The 22,112-nt window shown below is 27.8% G+C and overlaps 2 protein-coding genes across 2 annotated transcripts in view; one reads left to right on the top strand and one right to left on the bottom strand.

Annotated features, from left to right (window-relative positions):
* LOC134835162 (dopamine receptor 1) overlaps positions 1-22,112 on the bottom strand; it is a 67,671-nt gene that overhangs the window by 2,464 nt on the left and 43,095 nt on the right. The window contains exon 5 of the mRNA XM_063850032.1: positions 11,690-11,935. Within this exon, the coding sequence (XP_063706102.1) occupies positions 11,690-11,935 (246 nt within the window). The remainder of the gene's footprint in view (positions 1-11,689; positions 11,936-22,112) is intronic.
* LOC134834820 (collagenase-like) lies at positions 6,199-7,234 on the top strand. The gene is made up of 3 exons (XM_063849605.1): positions 6,199-6,449; positions 6,509-6,915; positions 6,971-7,234. The coding sequence occupies exons 1-3, from the start codon at positions 6,208-6,210 to the stop codon at positions 7,135-7,137; spliced, it is 816 nt and encodes a 271-aa protein (XP_063705675.1). The 5' UTR covers positions 6,199-6,207; the 3' UTR covers positions 7,138-7,234.

The raw sequence follows: 22,112 nt of genomic DNA, 5'->3' as shown, positions 1-22,112 counted from the left end.
GGATAATGTTAAATATTTTACTGAGTCATTCTAACATGTAATGGTGTTAGCTAAACACTATTTTACTTATTGTTGCTGCTCTGCCATGTGCGGCATAGAAAAATCGTTTTTGGATCAGAACGAGAGAGAGAGAGGCGAGAAAGCTAATATGTGAACACTTTGAATGAACATGCACAATAAAAGAAGAAGAAGAGTTTCGCTGCAAAATATGGGTTTTAGTTGCTGTCAAATGAAGACTATCAAGGTGTTGTTTATATTTTAATGAAAATGTATTTACTTTAGAAAATGTCTTACTTTTTTTTCTTTTCAGCTTTTCACTTCACTTCAGAGGCCATCAGGAATTTTCGCAACAAAGAAAAGTTTAAAGACACACCAGTTGATCGTTATAAAGTTTATGACAATCAAGTAGCGTGTCTACTGGAATTCCTCTGGAGCGAAATATGCTTTGAGCATAATGAAGAGGGAACATTGATTGGAAAAATATAATATTTATTAATATCGTGATAATAATGGGAGTATGGCAATAACGTGGATAGATAGAGAGGTAGAGGTAATTTATGAAGATTGATTACATTAGGAAATAAGTTTATCCAGGCGTCAAAAATGATTAAAACTTTTCAAAACAACAAGTTTGAAACGGCTCTGTAGAAACATGATACATTGCCTATAGAGCAAAGAGTTGGTTCTTCCCTCTCCTTTTAATAGTAACGTGACATGAAAATGTATTTTGCTTGACTTTTAAATATAGATGTCCTCATTTCCATGTTCCGATTTAAATATAGACTGAATGGAGGCGCCTTGTATAGTTGTCATTATAGCAAATATTTGTCCTGATATAAACTTTCAAGGGGAAGGGGAAATTTTAATTCTGGATGATAGATTGGAGCTACTTGATACATTTTTGGTAAGTAAATAATAAATTTTTTAGTATATTAACATTTTGAAAGAAAACTTCAATGAAAAGTAGAGTAAGTTAAGGTTAAATTTGATATGACCTTGAATTAACCTTGAATACAATTTTGAGTTTTAGTACATTTTTGAGCAATTTTTTTTTGAGAAAGATTGAAATTTCTATAAAGATTAGTTCACGATTCAATATTTTCAAAGTTTTAGTGAGAAATGATGAATTTTGTAAAGAAAAATATTGAACCCTCTTATTTTCAAAAATTCATAAAAAAAAAATTAAAACTTTTAACAATTTTAAACAAATTTATATTTTTTTATACCGCAAGATACTCGATTTTGTAACTCATTAGAAGTTCGAATACGATTTTACGAAATTTTACATTAGAATAAATTCTTTATTCGATTGCATAGACCTTTTGAAATCAATGTTAAATCATCAAAAGGTCTATAAAATCTTTCAATTTTTTGATTTAAATGTAAAATTTCTTAAAATTTTATTTGAACTTCTAATAAGTTACAAAATCGAGTAACTTGCGGTGTTTAAAAATTTTAAAAGTTAAATGTTTTTTTAATGAATTTTTGAAATTAAGAGAGTTGAATATTTTACTTTAGAAAATTCATCATTTCTCACTAAAACTTTGAAAATATTGAAAAGTGAATTAACATTAACAGAAATTTCAATCTTTCTTAAAAAATGTTTGCTCAAAAATGTACTAAAACTCTAAATTGTATTCAAGGTTAATTCAAGGTCATATCAAATTCTCTACTTTTCATTGTGGTTTTCTTTCAAAATGATAATGTATTATTACTTCATTATTACATAATTACTTCGGAGACAAGATCTCGAGATTCGATACTTCCAAGCAATTCAAATCTCCAAATGGAAACGCCTTGTCCAACAAAAAAAAATTTACGCACTATTCCATTCTACGAAATCCCATCATTTCGCATAAACATTTTAGCATATAAATTGTTCAAGATCAAAATAATAACTGTTATGCCGCGCGGTGCGAGATTCCTTCGACTTCTTATGCAAATAAATGTCGTCGTTGCTCCCTCTCCCTTTCATGCTTGATTCATCATCATCGTCGAAAAATGAAAAGAAAATAAAAAAACAACACAAGAAATATTCAAGTGGCTCCGAGCTACTACGAGCAGCAACAGTAACGTAGGAATTAAGTTAAATCCGTGGCAGCCTTACATGATTTTTAATGCTCGCTCGCATGTTACAAGAAATTGTTGTTTGACTCGAACATGATTTATTTCACTCGGAACAAGTCGAAAAAAAAATGTGACAGAGAAAATTACTTTCTGAAGAACAGCAGAAAAAAAATCGGTATAAATAAACAGCAGTTATCAGGATTTTCGTGCGTGTTTCGATACACGAAAAATTCAGGCTTGATGATGATAAATAAAACGAAAATAAATACTTTTTGAAGGGAGTTGATTCGATATCCAGGTTATTTATTTATAGCGCAACGGCACACCTGTGAAACAAAATATCGTTGTAGAAGTTCCATTCATATGGAAATGGATAACAAGGAGTGTGTGTGCGAGGAAAGGAAGTCAATCAATTGCGCAAATAAGTGAATGTTTCCGGATTTAGCTAATGCCAACGAAGATAAAATCTCGGGAAAAATTCAAATTGCAAATCAACCTGTTTATTTGTGAAAATAATATACAAAACTACTGAGCTGCCATTTCGCTGGAATTTCATTTATTTTCCATTACTTTATGCGGAACGAAACAAAGCACAATGGGACTTAGATACTGACGATGATAAATGATAAAAATTGACAACTGAAAATTTTCAACTTTAATCAAAGCTGAGTGGATGACATTTCAAAAAAATAAATTTCATGCGCTCGAAGCATTCAGAACAATCAAAAGTGAATTACGGAAATATTTACATAATTGCCGAAAATAAGCGGAGGGAGAGAAATTCACTAAAGTATTTCATTTCGAAATTCCCGTGTAATCAAATCATGCTTCAAACGGGAAATTCCTCACGATATATTTACAGTAAAAAAAACGAATGTAACGTGACCCAGTAAAATTCATGACGCTTTTCAACACTCACTTTTATCCCTAATGACTGATATCGAATTTCACGCAACCATTTGTTGTAATAACCCGAGCAATAATATGTGATCAATGATGATATAAATGGCGTAACATGCATGCCAAGTCTAGCCGAGTATCATCATCATCATTTATATCACATCATAATTTTTCATCGAAGTGTTTAGAGTAACAGCAGTTGCAATCGAATACAAGGAATTATGATGGAAGGAATTTCGCGCATTTAGTGAAGTAGAAGGGGGAATTGAGAGGATAATTTTGAAATTTTTAAAGCGCTTGATGGATTCGTTGAAAAATTGGTAAGTAAACTAAGTTTTAAAAGTTTTTTAATCCTCTTTGAGGAAGAAGACTTATTTTAATGCTAAAAGTTAATTTTGAATTAATAATTATTTTCTTTTTATTTCATACTTAAACGAGCAAAACTTACTTTTACAAAGTGTAAGATCAGCAGAGATCAGCTTGTTGAAAAAGAAAGTTTAAGGAACCTCTGAACATTACTATAACTTTGATGATTACCATGGTTAGAGTATAAAAGGAAGTTGAAACATTTAATAGTTATTCAGTTAATAAAATACACTTACGGGAATTTGATGAACTCCATAAGGCTCAAATTTAAATCACAAAAGGAGGAATTTTTTAGCAGTTTTGAGTTATAAAATGATTAAAAATGATAAATTAGAGCCCTCTGATAAATTTTTATCCATTTGGAGCAAGAATTGACAAAAATTGCTTTGACACAGTTTTTGACACAGTTTTTTTGCTCTTGATTTAGTTTTTAAAACAAAACTATGTCAAAGGAAAAATTTTTTTTCAGTTTCAATTTTTTAGCAGTTTTGAGTTATAAAATGATTAAAAATGATAAATTAGAGCCCCCTGATAAATTTTTATCCATTTGGAGCAAGATTTGACAAAAATTGCTTTGACACAGTTTTTGACACAGTTTTTTTGCTCTTGATTTAGTTTTTAAAACAAAACTATGTCAAAGGAAAAATTTTTTTTCAGTTTCAATTTTTTAGCAGTTTTTAGTTATAAAATGATTAAAAATGATAAATTAGAGCCCCCTGATAAATTTTTATCCATTTGGAGCGAGATTTGACAAAAATTGCTTTGACACAGTTTTTGACACAGTTTTTTTGCTCTTGATTTAGTTTTTAAAACAAAACTATGTCAAAGGAAAAATTTTTTTTCAGTTTCAATTTTTTAGCAGTTTTGAGTTAAAAAATGATTAAAAATGATAAATTAGAGCCCCCTGATAAATTTTTATCCATTTGGAGCAAGATTTGACAAAAATTGCTTTGACACAGTTTTTGACACAGTTTTTTTGTTCTTGATTTAGTTTTCAAAACAAAACTATGTCAAAGGAAAAATTTTTTTTCAGTTTCAATTTTTTAGCAGTTTTGAGTTAAAAAATGATTAAAAATGATAAATTAGAGCCCCCTGATAAATTTTTATCCATTTGGAGCAAGATTTGACAAAAATTGCTTTGACACAGTTTTTGACACAGTTTTTTTGCTCTTGATTTAGTTTTTAAAACAAAACTATGTCAAAGGAAAAAATTTTTTTCAGTTTCAATTTTTTAGCAGTTTTGAGTTAAAAAATGATTAAAAATGATAAATTAGAGCCCCCTGATAAATTTTTATCCATTTGGAGCAAGATTTTACAAAAATTGCTTTGACACAGTTTTTGACACAGTTTTTTTGCTCTTGATTTAGTTTTCAAAACAAAAATATGTCAAAGGAAAAATTTTTTTTCAGTTTCAATTTTTTAGCAGTTTTGAGTTATAAAATGATTAAAAATGATAAATTAGAGCAAAAATTGCTTTGACACAGTTTTTGACACAGTTTTTTTGCTCTTGATTTAGTTTTTAAAACAAAACTATGTCAAAGGAAAAATTTTTTTTCAGTTTCAATTTTTTAGCAGTTTTGAGTTAAAAAATGATTAAAAATGATAAATTAGAGCCCCCTGATAAATTTTTATCCATTTAGAGCGAGATTTGACAAAAATTGCTTTGACACAGTTTTTTTGCTCTTGATTTAGTTTTTAAAACAAAACTATGTCAAAGAAAAATTTTTTTTTCAGTTTCAATTTTTTAGCAGTTTTGAGTTATAAAATGATTAAAAATGATAATTATATATTATAGCTGTATCTTCATCACAGCTTGTCGACTTATTGACAATTAATATTAGACAATAAGCAATCCTTCAACTTGAAAATAATACGCTTTCATTCAAACAAGAATCAACGTCAAGTATATATATTTACTTGACACGCCTTCAGCTATTATATTATTTATGTTAACTGATATCTCCGTTTTATTGATCTATCAAATATTTGACAGAGGAATCCGCTCACATGGATTCTCCCGCATTCCTTGTTTTCGCAATTGCGCCATGCAAAGTAAATAATATATAATCGTCCGTTTCAATAGAGTTCATGCCTCGGAGCTGTTTTCGTTAATTTTTGGAATGCGCGGAACTTTTAAAAATAACTTCTTCCTTGTTTTCAAAATTTAATGTAATTATAACATCCTTTAATTTAAATTTATATTTTTGCAGTCATTCACTTTTTTTGTTGTTTTTTATTTATTTATTTTGTGAATGGAGGAAATTTATTTGTAGGCGGAAGAGGAAGAAAAATCGCTGCAAGAAAAGTGTATCAAGAAAGTTATGTTCACGGAAGAAAAGTTCCTATCAAGAAATTAAAAGCACTATTAATTATGAAAAAGTCGGTACTAAAGAGTAAAATGTGAGATAGTTTCTTTTTGTTCGCCTTTTTCCTATAGGAAGATACTTTTCTTACTTTTGAAAAAAAGTGCATTTCAATGCAATTATAAAAATTAACTACTTTCGAGTGTTTCTGAGAGGAAGAGGCATTTTATTGAAACAAAAAATAAAACTTGTTAATTAGTTAGCTTTTGACCATTTCTGAAAGGAATGAAAGATGTGCATTGAACATCTTTTCCTTTTCAAATTAATTAAATTCCAGTAAAAAAACGCAAAATAAAAAATCGGAAGTTATTATCTTATCACTCAAAAATGACGATGAACTTGTTTTTTATTTGAAATCACGGCGTGGGAGATACCAAAGTTTCTTATCTACTACTTATTTTATCAATCTTATCGGATAACGGATTAAAGATTGGAAAAAAACCTAAAGTATTTAAGGCTTTGTCATCAAAAAATCCGATTTCAGTGACATTTTAACATTTAAACGAGAAAAATGTCTAATTTAACGTTATTTTTTGCAATAATTGCATTTGTGGCTTCTTCGACAATCGCCATTGTAATTCATGAGGAAGATGGCGACATTGAAACTCGCATCATAAAAGGATATTATCCAGAACAGAAAGATGTTGGTTTTACCGCGGGCGTTATGTTGCATTTTGAAGAAGAAACTGGATGGTGTGGCGGTGTCTTGATTTCCGACAAATACGTTTTATCAAGTGCTCATTGCTTGAGAAAGTAAGACAAGGGAAATTCAATATTTTTCAAATTAATTAAATTCTTGAAATTTACTATAGAGCTCCTGCAGCAACAGTTGTGCTAAATGCAACAAATATACATCAATTTGAAAAAGTAGTTATCCCAGTTGTTCAAATTCTTTTGCATCCAAAGTTCAAAAAAGGATCGTACAAGAATGATATTGCTCTATTGCGTCTTCAAAGACCTGTCAAAATCGATGATAACATTTATCCGATAAGATTACCGAAAAAATCCGAAAAGAAAAAGTCTTATAAAAAATCGAAAGCTGTAGTTGCTGGTTGGGGACGTGATGGAACGAATGAAATCATTCCAGCAACTCAGCTGATGGGAGTTAATTTAACTGTCATTTCCAACTTTGATTGTTGGGTCAAGTATCCGGCGTACATTAAAGATACCAATATTTGTACAAGCAGTAGCAAAGGAACGCCTTGTGAAGGAGATGATGGTAAAAGTTCATTGAAAATTTTTTGAAAGAAATTAATTTTCAATCGAAATTTCAGGAGGTCCATTGTTCATCAATGAAACTGATGGCTTACCAACTTTGATCGGAGTTACAAGCTATCAATTTTCCCTTGGATGTACTTCGTTATGGCCTGCAGTATATACTCGTGTCAGCTATTACCTCGATTGGATCACAGAAAATGCCAACATTGCCATGAGAGAATAATAATAAGCTTATCTCTTAATTAGTATTGAAGATCTCTTGCAGAGCAAATAAACAAAAGTCTCTGTACCTGTGAGGTATTAATGTGGCTTTGTAGAGAAGTGCCAAAATTGTGGTTTGACTATTCGAGTGAATTTTCATATCCTATAATCATGTTTGATTGAATTTCTGTCTCCCCTATCATTTGCTTGTATGGAAGTGAGAGCTTTGGCAATAAATACAGGCTAAAAATTTTTGATATGAAACGTCAATAGCAGACCTGAATACGCTTTGTTGCTCTATGAATAGGAAAGAAGTGAATTTAAGACTTCTATCAAGAGCTTTGATTTGAATTCACGTGAAGTAAAGTATAATAATATGAAATTTAAAGAAAATTATTCCCTATTTTCTGTTTCTATAGGTTACGTATATTCTGTACGTATCCCCCTCCTTTTGTTTAAACCTTCGAAGCTGTAAAGAACGCCTTAAGATGTTTCTTTAATTAACTAAAGAGTTGAATGAACCTCTTAAGGCGTTATTTAAAGCTCAATATACTTTAGGGGAGGGCGATACGTACAGAATATACGTAACCTATAGATACAGAAAAGGCGGGGGTATGAAATTTTTGGTTTCATCTATAAATTTGTACGAATCAGTTACTTTTTAAGCTTAAACTGACCCATTTAAGTTCCATAAGGCATGTGTCTGCTTATTGAAACCCAATTCAATGAAATTTTGATTCAAACGCAGTATGCGGTTGTCATCGGGTTTTTCGCATTGATAATGTTCGCTTTATGAGTTTACCCGTGGGCAATATATTGACGGACATAAATTGAACATGATTCTATTAGGTCTACCCTTTGTCGTCTGTTGTTACTTGTTGCCATCATTCATCAAACACAGCACACGATTTATGAATATGATTACAAACCAATCAGTCTTTTGTTTTTGTGACAGTCAACTTGTCTCTTGCTCCTGACTCTTATTCCGTTTTATGAATGACTCTTCATCATCAGCCTCATCGACATCAGCCAGGTTTTGTTCGAACGAAAACAATCATAGCTCAAACATGTCTCTTTTATTCTGTTACATAAAACAAACAACATACCTCGACTCGACTTGATGCAAAAGAAGAAAGACGAGTGAAAGAGGAGCGACATTAAACTGTGTCAATAGGTGCTTGATTGTTTATCTTTTTTGAATACATTTACATGCGAAAAAGGGACTAGAGTGGGTTGAGTTTTCCTCTCTTTTCGTAACTTATCGACATTTCCCGTTCGTAACAATGCTCACGGAAAAACAATAAACACAAACATTTTAAGGAAATTACATTTAATCGGTTTATCGAAACATTACATTAAATGATACATTAACATCTGCTTCTCTGTTGTCGCAGCTATTATTGGAGGCAGGGTAATAATAAATAATATTTGGTACAAGTAAATAATGTTGATCAATAATTGAATTAAATTACTGCTGATGGAGTGATGTTCGGTAAAATTTTATTTATTTTTGGAACTATGCCAAAGTGTAATTTGTTGGCATGGGGATTTGAATGTTTTTGAGGATTTTGATGAAATCGATTCTTTATGAATTTTGGAGAAATTTTTAAATAGTTTCACTTCCACGAAACCTTTGTATATTTCATATTAAATATTAAAAATTTATGAAAAGAGTTAAAAAAAATTAGACGAAAATAAAAGAACAAAAAAAATCTTCTAATATAAAATTAGTAAAAATTAATTTAAAAAATTAAAAATATCAAAATAAAAAAAATACAAAATAAATAAATAAAAATAAAATAAAATTAATTTTTATATGAACAATGAATATGAAATATCGTTATGAACGATCCATAATAATTTTTCAACCTAAATTTGATAAATTTTATAGCTGAAAGTGAATATTAATTTCCCTCATAATAAGAGGATTTTGGCTGAAATTTTTTTTCATCAATTTTTTTTTTGCTAACATATTTAAAAGGCTCCTGTACATCGAAAACGCAAAATTTGGAAAAAGTCCAAAACAAAAGTTGTTTCTAATGCCAAAACCTTCAATTTGAGACGGAGAACCGTGATCTAACTTTTTGAAAAATCGGTAAAAATAAGAGGATTTTGGCTAAAAAATAAATTTTATAAAAATGGCTCCTGTACATCGAAAACGCAAAATTTAGAAAAATTAAAAAACAAAAGTTGTTTCTAATGCAATTAATTTTGAAAAATCATTAATCTAAAACGCAAAATAAAAAAAAATTAATAAGAGGATTTTGGCAGAAATTTTTTTTCTTTGGCAGAACCATCCAAAATAAATTTTCAAACTAAATTTAATAAATTTTATAGCTGGAAGTCCTTTTTCACATTATTTTTGTTAAAACTTGCTCCATAACGCTTTTTCGAATAAAAAATAAAAGTGGAAAAATAAAAATTAATAATAAAAAATTATTTAAAATTTTTAAATTAATTTTTTTACACATTTTTTTTTTAATTTTTTTGTAAAACAAGTTAAAAGTACAAAATACATACAAATAAAATTTATTACAAAAATTAAAAAAAAAAAATTATAAAAACACATTAATTATTTTTTTTTGTAAAAACCGACCGTTTAAAATCTAAGAAAAAATTCAAATAAATATGACAACTCTAAATTAAAAAAAAAAATTAATTAAAAAATCTTGTAAAAATCAATGAAAATAAATATTTAATTATTTTTGATTTTTTAAAAGTTTCTAAAATTGATTTCTGACTAAAATTTTATAATTGATATTAATTCTTGCCTTCCTCGAAGATTTTACTTAAAAGCTTAACTTTTTAAACTGTTAAAATAATTCAATTTCTCTCTTTTACTTTCATATCACAAGACGACACGAGACCACTTTGTTAACAAATATCCCTCACTTCTCCGAACAAAAATTTAAAGTTTTTGTCAAAATTTTCATTTTCACACAGTCATACAGCATCATCTCTCCCCCGAGACAACCAAAGGACGAGAAAAAGGTCGAAATGGGTAACCTCATTTAATGTCTCATTTCGCAACAATTTCCACACAAGTAAAAATTTATGCAAAAAAATCACAATTTATTACGAGTTTCCGTATTTAATATTTCTTCATTTTTTTTACAGCATTTTGTGTATGTTGTGACTGCCTCTGGGGACATTTTATCGCGCGAGACATTTAGATAAGTAGTATTTTCGAAACATAATGTAATGAATGTTAAAGAGGAACATCCATTCTGAAATTTTATTTTTTTTGTGTTCGTCATCTTGTTTATTTTATCATTCCGGATCCAATTAATTGAAAGTACCTAAAATCGTATCATCATGACAGACACTGTTGCTTTGCTTTTCCGCAATTTTATTTATTCATGGATTAGTAAGTGACACGGGTGACGGTGGTTTTAGCAGCTGGTAATCTCCGAAATTGGCAAGTGTCGATGGGTTTTTTCGGTAGCGATTAACGAGCTTAGCACTCTTCTCTGCCTCTTTTGGACTTTTCTCATGTTTCTTGAATGACGGATGAATATTCATGAGTAAGAAAGGGAATAAATTTGTCGTGTCATGAGTCGCAAATGGATTAAATTCGAGAGAAAACATCTTCTTTTGAATACGTACAACTTACCATTTAACGGAACTGGGTTATTCATATTAAAATGTCAACTGGGACGAAAAATTCTGAATGTGTATTGGGTAAATTTTTTTTAAAATGCGCATTGGGTCAAATTTTTTAAATGCATTGGGAAAAAATTTTAAATGTGCATTGGGCAAAACTTTTTAAATGCGCATTTGGCCAAAAATCTTAAATGTTTATTGGGTAAAAATTTAAAAATGTCAACTGGGGCAAATGTCGAGTGTATAGTACTTTATATACTTAAAATATGCACTGGGATAAAAAATTAAATTTCAATCAATTTGTTAAATGGGAAGTTGTACTTATTTGAAATAAACAAGGAAGTTATGTCCTTAAAAAAATAGTTCAACAAAATTTCGAACAAATTCAATTTATTTTTTTTTCTCAATTTTCTTCAATTTTTCGCATTCTTTATTTCACTAAGAAATAAGGACATGCAGTTTTTTGTCTCTTATTTTATCAGAAGACGAAAAACGAGTCTTATTTAATATTTTCTTGTAAAGTTTTTTGGTAAAATGCAGTAAAATTCAATGTAAATAATAATAACAAGCATGCCAGAAACTTTCTCTTTGCAATTTTTTAACAGCAAATATTTGAGAATCTATGTCGCAATGTGCTTCATCTCAAGCAATAAGGAAAACGACAACTTCATTCAATTGAATTTTCCCAAAAAAAAAATAGTTGAAATAACGTCGAAGGCATGACAATGTCAATATTTTGTAAAATTAAATTGAAAATTGGATGACCATTTCATGTACTTTTTTTTTTATTATTTTTCGGAGCTCAAACAAAGCAAAGAAAAAAATCTAAATTGAATTTTACTCGAAAGAAGCGTAATCGAGTGTATGATTATTATTTGTTTTATGGCACATTTCGGTGACATTTCTCGTTACCTTGTCCCATATATATATATATTTATTTTATGAGATTTTTGCTTTCATCTCGTACTTACCTGCAATAAATTCCAATCATAACTATACAAGGTACGTAAAAACTAATACAACTCGAAACGACGGCATATGTCGGCGTTAAATCCAGGGCACATGTCGGATATTTTTTACCGCTATCCAAATAAATTACCGGCTGATCGGGTCTGTGGAGGCCAAAGGAAATTGGCACAAAGGAGACAAATGCGGCCAATAGCCAAATAATTATTATTGTCGCAACGGCAATCTTTCTTGTTACCCAACGACCGTATCTGAAAAGAGAAAAAAAGCAGAAAAAAAGACGTTAGAAACGGTAAAAATCATGTAATTGGGGGACCAGCATGAATGTGTGTGATTTGAAATGAGGGACAAATCAATACCTTTTTTATGACTGACATTCGTCATTTTGTTAGATTTAAGAGAATTTGACAGAATTGGGTAAGTCCATGGAATATTTTTTTTAATTTGATTTTTTTTCTATAATAAAATTACAATTAAAAATAAAATAAGTTACAAATAACAAAAAAATTAAAAAAAAAAAATAAAAAAAAAATTAATTAAAAAAAAAATTAAAAATTTTAATCAATATTCAATGATATTTTATTTTTTTTTAGAAAAAAATGAAAAAAAAATTGCACAAAAAAATAGAATGCAAAATTTTTACAAAAATTAATTTATTTAAAAAATTTAAAACATAATTTATATTTTAAAAAATATTTTTTTTATGATTTTTTTTAAATTATTCTTTGATTAACGAAAATCCATTAAAGATTTTTCGTGAAATAATTGATATTTTTTGGAAAAGTTTTTAATTTTGACTTAATTGAATTAAAATTTTTAATTTACGAAAATGTAAATTATATATAAAAAATAATCTATAATTTTTTTAAAAATTTAATTAAGGTTTGTACAGATTTTTAAAATTTTGTTTTTGATGAACATTTAACATTCTAAACAAAAAAATGTTTTTCCAAATTTTCAAAAAAAAAAAATTAAATTGATTAAAAATTTTAAATTAAAAAAAATAATAATAAATTAATTAATTATAAATTATTTTTTTTTAATTTAAACATTTTTTTTTAAATTGTAACAAAAAAAATTAATGAGAAACCGTCAAAATTTTATGAAATAATTCATGGAACTCCCCTTGAAAGAAATCACATTAAAAAAAAATTCAAAAAAGGTAAGAAAAAAGTCACATGTGGCAATGATGTGCTCGTTAGCTGTCAATCAAAGCCTTGTTACATCTTACATAACTTCTTTCCTTTTTTCTTTGATGTTCTTATACCTCTTATTTTGCGTTTTTTTTTTCTCATAAGAAATGAATGAAAAATCCTTTGTTATGAAACAAACCAACCGTCGTCGCTGACAAGAACGACGATAAAGGATGGAAAAAATAATAATAAATTGCCCTTTCAACCCAGATTAAAAAGCCTTTTTATTTTAATGCAACACTTTTCATTCGCTCGACGGTTTCCCATAGTGACAGTTGGCGACTTGAGGCGACGAACAATCAGACCAACGAATCAACAATTTAGCAAAAAAACTGAAGAAACGAAAAGAAGAAACTTTTAATGGATTAACGTAAATCAACAGAACTCAGTGATGGTGAATATTTTAGTAGCATTTGATGACAATCATCTAATGGAACCACGAATGAAGATAACGAATGAACAAACGAGAGAAGGAAGAAGGGTGATGACCTCGACCAATGTTTTTAGATCCAATGAAGCAAGCACATCATCAGATAGGAATGTATAAATAATAAAAATAAAAAGGAAAAACCGAGTAAACAAGCGATAAAATGATGAGAATTTGTTGCTTGGATGATTTTTTTTCTTATTATTATTGTTATTATTTGAACAAGGAACAGGATGCAATCACTTGTGAGATGATTCTTGTATCAATATTATTTATTGTTTTAGGAGCGTTTTGCAAGAGTTGAGAAAAAATTATGTTTCGACAGACAAAAAGTGAAAGGTAGAAAATTTTTTGAAGTACTTTTATTGCTATTTAAGGCTATAGAAGTCAAGATTCAAAGGGTTTTAGAAGAAAAATTGAATTATATTGAATAAAATATTCAATAAAAACCCAGACATTTTATATATATTTTTTTAAAAAAATGTAATAAAATTAAAAAAAATAATAAAAAATAAAATTTAATTTGAATTAATATTTTAAACCTTTTTAATAATTTTATTAATTCAATTAATTTATTTTTATTTTTTAAATTAATTTTATTTTTTTTTATAAAAATAGACAATAAAATATTTAAAATATTTCTTTTCATAAAAAAAATAATAAATTAAATTTTAAAAAGAAAATTAAAATTAATTAATAAAAAATAATTATAAAAGGTTTAAAATATTAATTTAAATTAAATTTTATTTTTTTTTATTCTTTTTAAAAATTTAAAAAAATATATAAAAATATTTGGGTTTTTATTGAATTTTATTAAACATAAAAAAATAAATAAAAAATAAAAAAAATTAATTTTTTTTAAAAAAAAAAAAAATTAAATTATCTATTTCGAAATTTGATGAAAATTCGTAACAATTTTTTTTTTAATTTTTTTTTTTACAAAATAAAAGACTAAAAATAAATTTACTCAGAAAATTGTTAAATTTGAAAAAAATGCGCTCTTCATCAAATAAAAATTCCTTTCATATCTCACAACCGATCTCCGGTTGTTATCATATTTTTCTCGGAAAAACCAAATCAAAGACAATATTTTTCACTTGCGTGACATAGCAACACCGAAAAAACATACCAAACACAAGCAATTTCCGTTTCTGAACACATTTTCTCATTTTCACCGAACAATAAGGTCACGAGGTAAAAATCACAAAAATTTCATTTACCCACCCAATAAAAAAAAATATTTTTACAAAATTAATAAAAAATAACTCATCAATATTGGAAAACAATCAAAAAATTATGACAATAAAATTTCAATCTACCTCGAATTGTCAATAAAAAATGCATTTTAAGCGAAAACCGAACAATATTTTCCTCAAGTGTCACACATGAAACGTAAACAAATTTACAATAAATATTTTTTCAATTTTACCACACACATACAAAAAAACATAAATATTTACTCATATTTCTTTCCGTCGTTATTAAAAACGAATTTTCTCATTGTAATAAAATGCGAAAAAAAAAATATTTAATGGCTGAAAAATAAATAAAATAAAATGATTCGTTGTCATAACATTTAATATTTACCATTTTATAATGGTTACATGCTTTTTCACATGAATAAATTATATTCTGCGCGTCAAATTAATGTAAAAAGTGGTGAACCGTGAAACTGTGAAGTAATTTTTTGACGATTTTTTTTTTATTTATTTATTTTTAATGATGTGCATTTTATTTTATTTTTCTTTTGTCTCGTTAGAAAAAATATTTATTTTTATTTAATTGAATTAATATTTAATAATAAATAAATTAATATTAATTTATTTAAATATTTAATTAAATAAATAATAAATTGAAAAAAATTCAAGACGAATACAAAAAAAAAATTGTAAAAAATAAATTAAATATTCAAGAAACATTTTATTCTTTTGTGATTGAAAGAAATGTAAAATGAAACATTTTATTTTATTAAAAAAAATCTTTTCATCAAAAATATATGATACCAAGTTTCTCTTACAAAAAATGAAAAGAAACAAATAAATATGCAAATTTTGTGCATTTTTCCCATTTCAAAGAAAAATTTATTTTATAAATAAATTGAAGTTTTTCTACTAAAACTAATTGATTTTTTTTTTGAAAAAAAAAATAAAATTTGCATTGGGTCAAAATTGCATTAAGTCCAAGAATTTGCATTGGGTCAAAAAAATTTAAATTTACATTGGGTCAAAAGTTTGCATTGGGTTAAAAATTTTAAGATTTGCATTGGGTCAAAAATTTGAAGTATGCATTGGGTCAAAATTCATTGGGAAAATATTTGACCCGATGCATATTTTAAATTTTTGACCCGATGCATATTTTAAATTTTTGACCCAATGCAAATTTTATTTTTTTACTAATTATATTAACTTCAATTTCTTTTATTTTAAATCAAAATGCGATACGAATTTTTATCTCATTCATCTAAAAATGTAAAAATAATGAAAGAATTTAATTTAGTCGAGAAATGTGTCCCAATAAAGCAATTTATCGAATGCAATATGCTTCCGGATGTTTTTTGTTTCTCATTTGAAATACTCGTACTTTTGCTGTAATTTATTCGCATTGAACGAGTCTCTACGAAAATTTATGATGTCAAAAGTTCAGAGGACTTGTAACATTTAGTCACATCCGTCTCTGTAATTTTTCATTTCAATTTTCCATGTTTGTTGCCTACGAGAGTTTATTATTACTTAAAACGAAACTTTACTGCATGACATTAAATTTATATGCATGTTGTTTTGGCTTTGAGGTACAAAACTATAAACATCTATCCTGTTAAGCAACTTTCTTGCCGAAATGACACACATTGACAACAAATCTACCTGAGCGCCTTTTTCCTTAAAAATTTTCTTCTATTTTTTTTTTCAATTTTTTTTGGACTCATGTGAAAAAAAATGTAAGAAGAGGAAACAAGTTGTTGTAAAATAAAACAAAACTTAGAAGAAGAAGAAGAACTAAATAAATAATTTTAATTTTGTTCTACTTTGGTGCAATAAACTTTGTAGCAGAAAAAAAGTTTATTGCTTTGAAACGAGATTCTGCTTGTACAATTCTCGAGAACTTTGTCCAGTCGAAATTCTATCTAAAAAAAAAATTTTTAATCAAAAAAGGTATAATCTTTCACAAAAAAAAACAAACAAAAAAAGTTTTATCAATTTGTTTCATTAGAGAAATTTGGAATTATTTCGTTCAGTGACACAAAGTCTCGAGAGTTCGATAAATAAAAGTTTAAAATATTACCAGACAAAAGGTAAACTTTTTTGCTGCAAGTATTTTAATCAATCTTTTTCGTTCATTTATTTATTCAGAGACGAATATTTTTTTTTTGTTTGTTTCGCATGCAAAAAAAGTACAAAAAGTGAACGAATCCTTGAAAGAAACAGTCATGGTCTGGTAATTTTGCGTTCAAACCAAATAATGTCGAATCAGGTAAACTTGCTTACACAAAGTAACTTGTTTAATCTGCAAATGGATTATAAAATTACGTTCAACGGCGGAGTATTTATTAAAGTATACATTTTGGCGGGAAAATGGGTTGAATTTGGCGCCATTTTTTTAAATTTTGATTTTTATTAAAAATTTTAATTTTTTTTTGTTAAATTTTGCAAAATTTTAGAAAAAATTATTTTTAATATTCAGAAGTTGATGTTAATGACTCAAATTCAACCCATATTTCGCCATTATGCCTTGAATTCTGTCACATGACTTTTAAATACGATGAATATTCATGAACTCGGAGAAATTTCTCTGTGTCACGTGTATGGAAAAATTTTAAAATAAATTAATATAAATGATGGTTGTCAGGCAAAAACTTTTTAATTCCTCTTAATGTTTTTGCAAATTCGAAGAAACAAACTGCTTAAATGCTTTGCTTTTCCCCATTCTTCTTTTGCTAATTTTTTCCGAACGAACGAAGGTATCACCGAGCGAATATAATTAAAATTGACTGCGACAAGCAAAAGGAAGTTGTTGAAAGCTGCTGTTGTTGCTTTGTCGAGCGAGAAAAGAACATGACAAAATTCAATACGAAAAAAAAGTTTTTTTTGTTCATTATTTCATTTAAATTTTAAATACTGACAGATGAAATCTCCTCTTCTCGTTTTGTTTCTAGTTATTTAATTTTGAAAGCTGCTCTTTTTGCCGATGCAAAATTGAGTTCATTAGAAATGTTCATACAAAAAAATAATGAGAAATATATTTTATTTCATCATCAACATCATCATCGTCAGTATCTCATCATTTTTATGTACCGCACTGCACTTTTAGTTTAGTTTGGGATTAAATTGTGCCTTACCTTGTTATTATTATGGCATTACGTTGGCGGTAGGTATATAGAGTGCAATAGCGTATAAGAGAGAGACAGAAGAAGTGCACTAATCGTCAATCTCTTATGCAGAAAATTTTTCCCATATCTGCAAATGTACCTCAGTCTTGTAAAATTCATTTTATAAATTGAAATTTTGCTGCATGAAGCAGTTTTTGGTGCATTGGTGCCGATTTTGATGGATAGACAAGCGAGATGAGAGGATTTCTCGGTAAATTTAAGGAGATTTTTTGACGGATGTTATCATTCCCGTTGGATGGTTCAATCTGAGAGATTTTATGTTCTCATTTTTTTTCGAGTTATAAATATTTAAGTAAATATGGGAAAAAAATTACTAAAATATTCTGAGGAGGTCAAAGGCTCGGTTCGTTCAACGAGAAAACCTATTACTTATCGTTCATTTTAAAGGAATTTTACCGGATTTTTTTTAAATAAAATATGGCGTTTTAAAGGTTTTGATGCCCATCCGAATAAAAAGTTCAACTCACATCACCCGGTATCAGCATTTCATCGAAAAAAAAATGGCATGAGATTTTTTAATGGTTTTGTATTATTTAAGTAGTCCAAAAAACCTAAATTTAAAATTCTACAACAAACCAAAGTGTTCCCATGCATTTTCAGTGAGATCGGGTATGTCAAAAAGGCACTTGAACATACCCAATTGCACTAAAAAATTGTTAAAATCCGTTTGGTTCTTTCTAGAATTTTTAAATTTAGGTTTTTTGGACTTCTTTAGGCCTAACTAATACAAAACCATCAAAAAATCTCATGCCATTTTTTTCCGATAAAATGCTGATATCGGGTGATGTGAACTGGGAGCTAACAAGAAATTAACTGTTAAAGTCATAGTTAGAAAAGTTAGAAAAGTCATTATAAAATCTAATGCAGCGTGGGATGGGGGCATTATCAAGGTATTTTCTTGTTGTAGTTGTTTGTTGAAGCGGTCTCGGATTTCTAAAGTCATATTGATGGTTTCTTTCGACAAATTTATTTCTAATGACGCTCGACAAAATGTTGGAGCTCAGTATGTCATGAGTGAAAGTTTCTTCATTATTTTTTGATCAATTCTCCTTTCACTAATTTTGCTTGTTTTTGCAATGTAAGTTCAGTTCCATTGATGCTTTATTCAAATATTCGATATAATGAGTCGCTTTAATGCATCAAACTTGAATCCAATTAAGAATTTAATTAGTATATAATTGAATTTGACTGTTCAAACTGTTATATGATACTTTCCATTAAATCCAAATATCAATTCCAATTATCTGATATCTGAAAAAAATTCAAGTATTATAATTATATGAAAAAAAATGCGCTTAAATTTCAAGTTCCTTTGGCAACCATTCCCTTTAAAAGTTATGATTTTTTTTCCTTCGCTTCATCTGCAGACGATTGCATCTTATCTCATGCTTCGTGTTTGCCTCGTACCTGCATTGACTGTAAACAAGAGCGCGCGATTTACAAACTTGCTGCAAACTGCTTCGTTATTCAATAAGAAAAAAAAATTGCAAGAGAAAAATTAAGAGACGCAGAAAAAATATTATATTTATAATAATGCTTTCAAGATGAAACGTGACGAGAATTATCGCATCGTTTATTGTGCCGCTTTTACTTTTATCTCTCATTCTATTTAAACTCTCAAAAGAATTTTCATTAGACACAAAATTCAATTCCCACGTTTTAAATTAAGATGTGTGAGAATCAAAATAAAAATTTTCAATCAAAATAGAATTTTTTTTATCATTTGTTATAAACTTGTTTAATTTTTGTTCTTTTTTTTCGCATTTCCACACTTTTCTCAAAATTGAATTGAAATTGATTTATGAGAAAGGAAATTGAAATAAAGTTCGAAGATAATCCGTTTTAGATGAAATTTCCGCATGCATGAGGCGATTCTAGCCTTGTCTTCGACTCGTCGATAAATCTTCTAATTTCTAATTGAAAAAAGAGATTTTCTCTTTGGTAACACGAAGAGTAAATAAAAATCTATTGAAATTGGATTAGAACATAGTATCGATTTGTCTTGTTATATACGATTTTTGTGTCATTTGTGCAGCAATAAGCGAAACGGTGACATCGTGACATTAGTTCAATAGTTTCACGTGATTGGATTCTGTTGTAAGTTGATTGGATCTGTGTCAAAGAGGATTTTTGCTGACGTCATCAGTCATCAGAAAAAGTGTCTTATTTGATGATTCATCTCTTATACCAAAGACGAATTCTCGTAAGTTTGTCATATAAAAGGAGGATTTTTCTTATTTTTGTCATTAAACATTTATCTCTCAAACGATAAAGACAAAAAAATTAAGAAAAATCATTAAACATGGAATCAATTCGTCAAGTTGTTTATCTTAACGAAGCTATGGCTTGTCGTTACATCAATCACTATCAACATTTGGAAGCTGATGGGGAGATCATTAATCTCGATTATAACCCAGTGAAGCTCTATACGATATTACAAAAAGCCAACGACGATCGATTCGATACAGAACTCCAAGCTGACATTACAGAAGTTTTTAAAACTTACCTGACTCTTGGCAAACGTGCTTTCAAGATAGCTCGAACTCCAAACGCCTTCACGAACGATCACTTTCTTCGGATTGGGCAAATTTTCAACAAGTATCACATCACGGATCATATTCAAGACAAACGTCACATGGCTCGAGCTATTACCATCCCTCGCCTTATGCGACTTTTCCCGCATTTGCTCGCCAAAATTCTCACAACGAATCTCAATGTTGAAAGTATCATCCCGGACGACGTTTTATCGGAAAATGCTTTGACCAATCTCAGTCCTGCATGTTTCTACAGATCCTCATTCTGCTTACTACCGAAGCACGAAGATGACATCATCGATAAAAAATGTCATTTGCAACTTGTCAAAGCAATGCTCTTGGCACAACATGAACAAATGGAGGTAGTTCACGAAACGAACGTTAAAAGATCAGAAAAATCATCGTTTGAACAAATGCAAGCAACGCTCATGAATTGCAAAGTCATCTACGATAGCGATCATATCTTGGGAAGTGTTAGATGGGCAGCTTATACTGCTTTCTTGTTGAAAGATCCGCATAATGGACTGAGGTATAGTTATGAAAAGGCAGCAGAAATATTTGATCAAAGATTTCCCGAAATGATCAAAGCAGTTGAAAGTGCTTTTGAACTTCAACCAGGAACAGGAATCGAACAAGACATCAATAAGGATGAAATCTCAAGCATTATTGAGAATGCAAGGTACAAGAAACGCGTTGAACTTTTAGATTTAGAAACATCAGAACTTGAAAACATGTTTGAACAAGAACTAGAATTGTAAGAAATTGTAAAATAAAAAATCGTACTACTAAAAAAATTCACGTAATTTGTAATAAATTTCCCGTCATAACTCATACTTTTTCTTCATTTCTCATGAGAATTTTTTTTTTGTTTTTCAGAATAATGAGCTTGAGCGCATTTTGTAGATTTAAAATAATTTTTGAGGACTTATGTGCATTTTGGAATTTTTTAAATTCAAAAGTTAGTTAGAAACGAAAACAAATTTATAAAAAAAAATTTTTTTCGATAAATAGTAATGTAAAAGTTGGGTCAGTTAGTTTACAATGTTAACTAAAAAAATAAAATATTTTTTTTTATAATTAATTCAGAATTTATTTTTTAAATGAAAAAAAAAAAAATTAATTGATAAATAAAAATTAAATTAAATATTTTTATTCAAATTAATTTATTAATTTTGTAATTATTTATTAAATAATTATTTTTTTAAAAATAAATTAACGTAAATTAATTAAAATTTTTTTTAATTTTTTTTTATAACAATAAAATAATTTTTAAAATTTTTTAAATTTTTTAATTTTTTTTTTTTTAAAATAATTTTTAATTTATTATTTTTTTAATAATTAAAATTTAAAAAAAAATAATTTAAATAATTTTTAATTAAAAAAATTTTTTTTAATTTTAAAAATTTTTTTTAATAATTTTTAAAAATTTTTTGATAAATTATAAATTTTTAAAAAAAAATTTTTTAAATTAAAAATTATTTAAAAAATTTTAAAAATTAAAAAATAAAATAATTTTTAATTTTTAAAAATTTTTAATAATTTTTGATTTTTTTAATTATTTTTTTCTAATTTAAAAATTAGCTACAGACGAAGAAGTAAACTCTTAAAAAGCTCAAAAGTAACTGCACTGAAAAAACTTTCCATAGCAAGAAAGAGAAAAGCAAAAATAATAACATTTCAGTTTTGACAAATGTTTATGAGCACCTAGAAAAATTGTGACATTTATGTTAAACTTTTAGATTTAGAGCGAAAAAATGGAAACGGGCAAAAAAATGAAACAAATTGCCTCACATATAAATTCAATCAGACACGATCCTTCTTTTTAAGTTCATCCACTTATTTATGATTGCAATGCAATTTTTCCTGCAAATAACGTTATTATCACAACTA

The sequence above is a fragment of the Culicoides brevitarsis genome, chromosome 3 (assembly GCF_036172545.1).
Source record: "Culicoides brevitarsis isolate CSIRO-B50_1 chromosome 3, AGI_CSIRO_Cbre_v1, whole genome shotgun sequence".
Lineage (NCBI taxonomy): Eukaryota > Metazoa > Arthropoda > Insecta > Diptera > Ceratopogonidae > Culicoides > Culicoides brevitarsis.
This window is presented reverse-complemented; position numbering and strand designations above follow the sequence as displayed.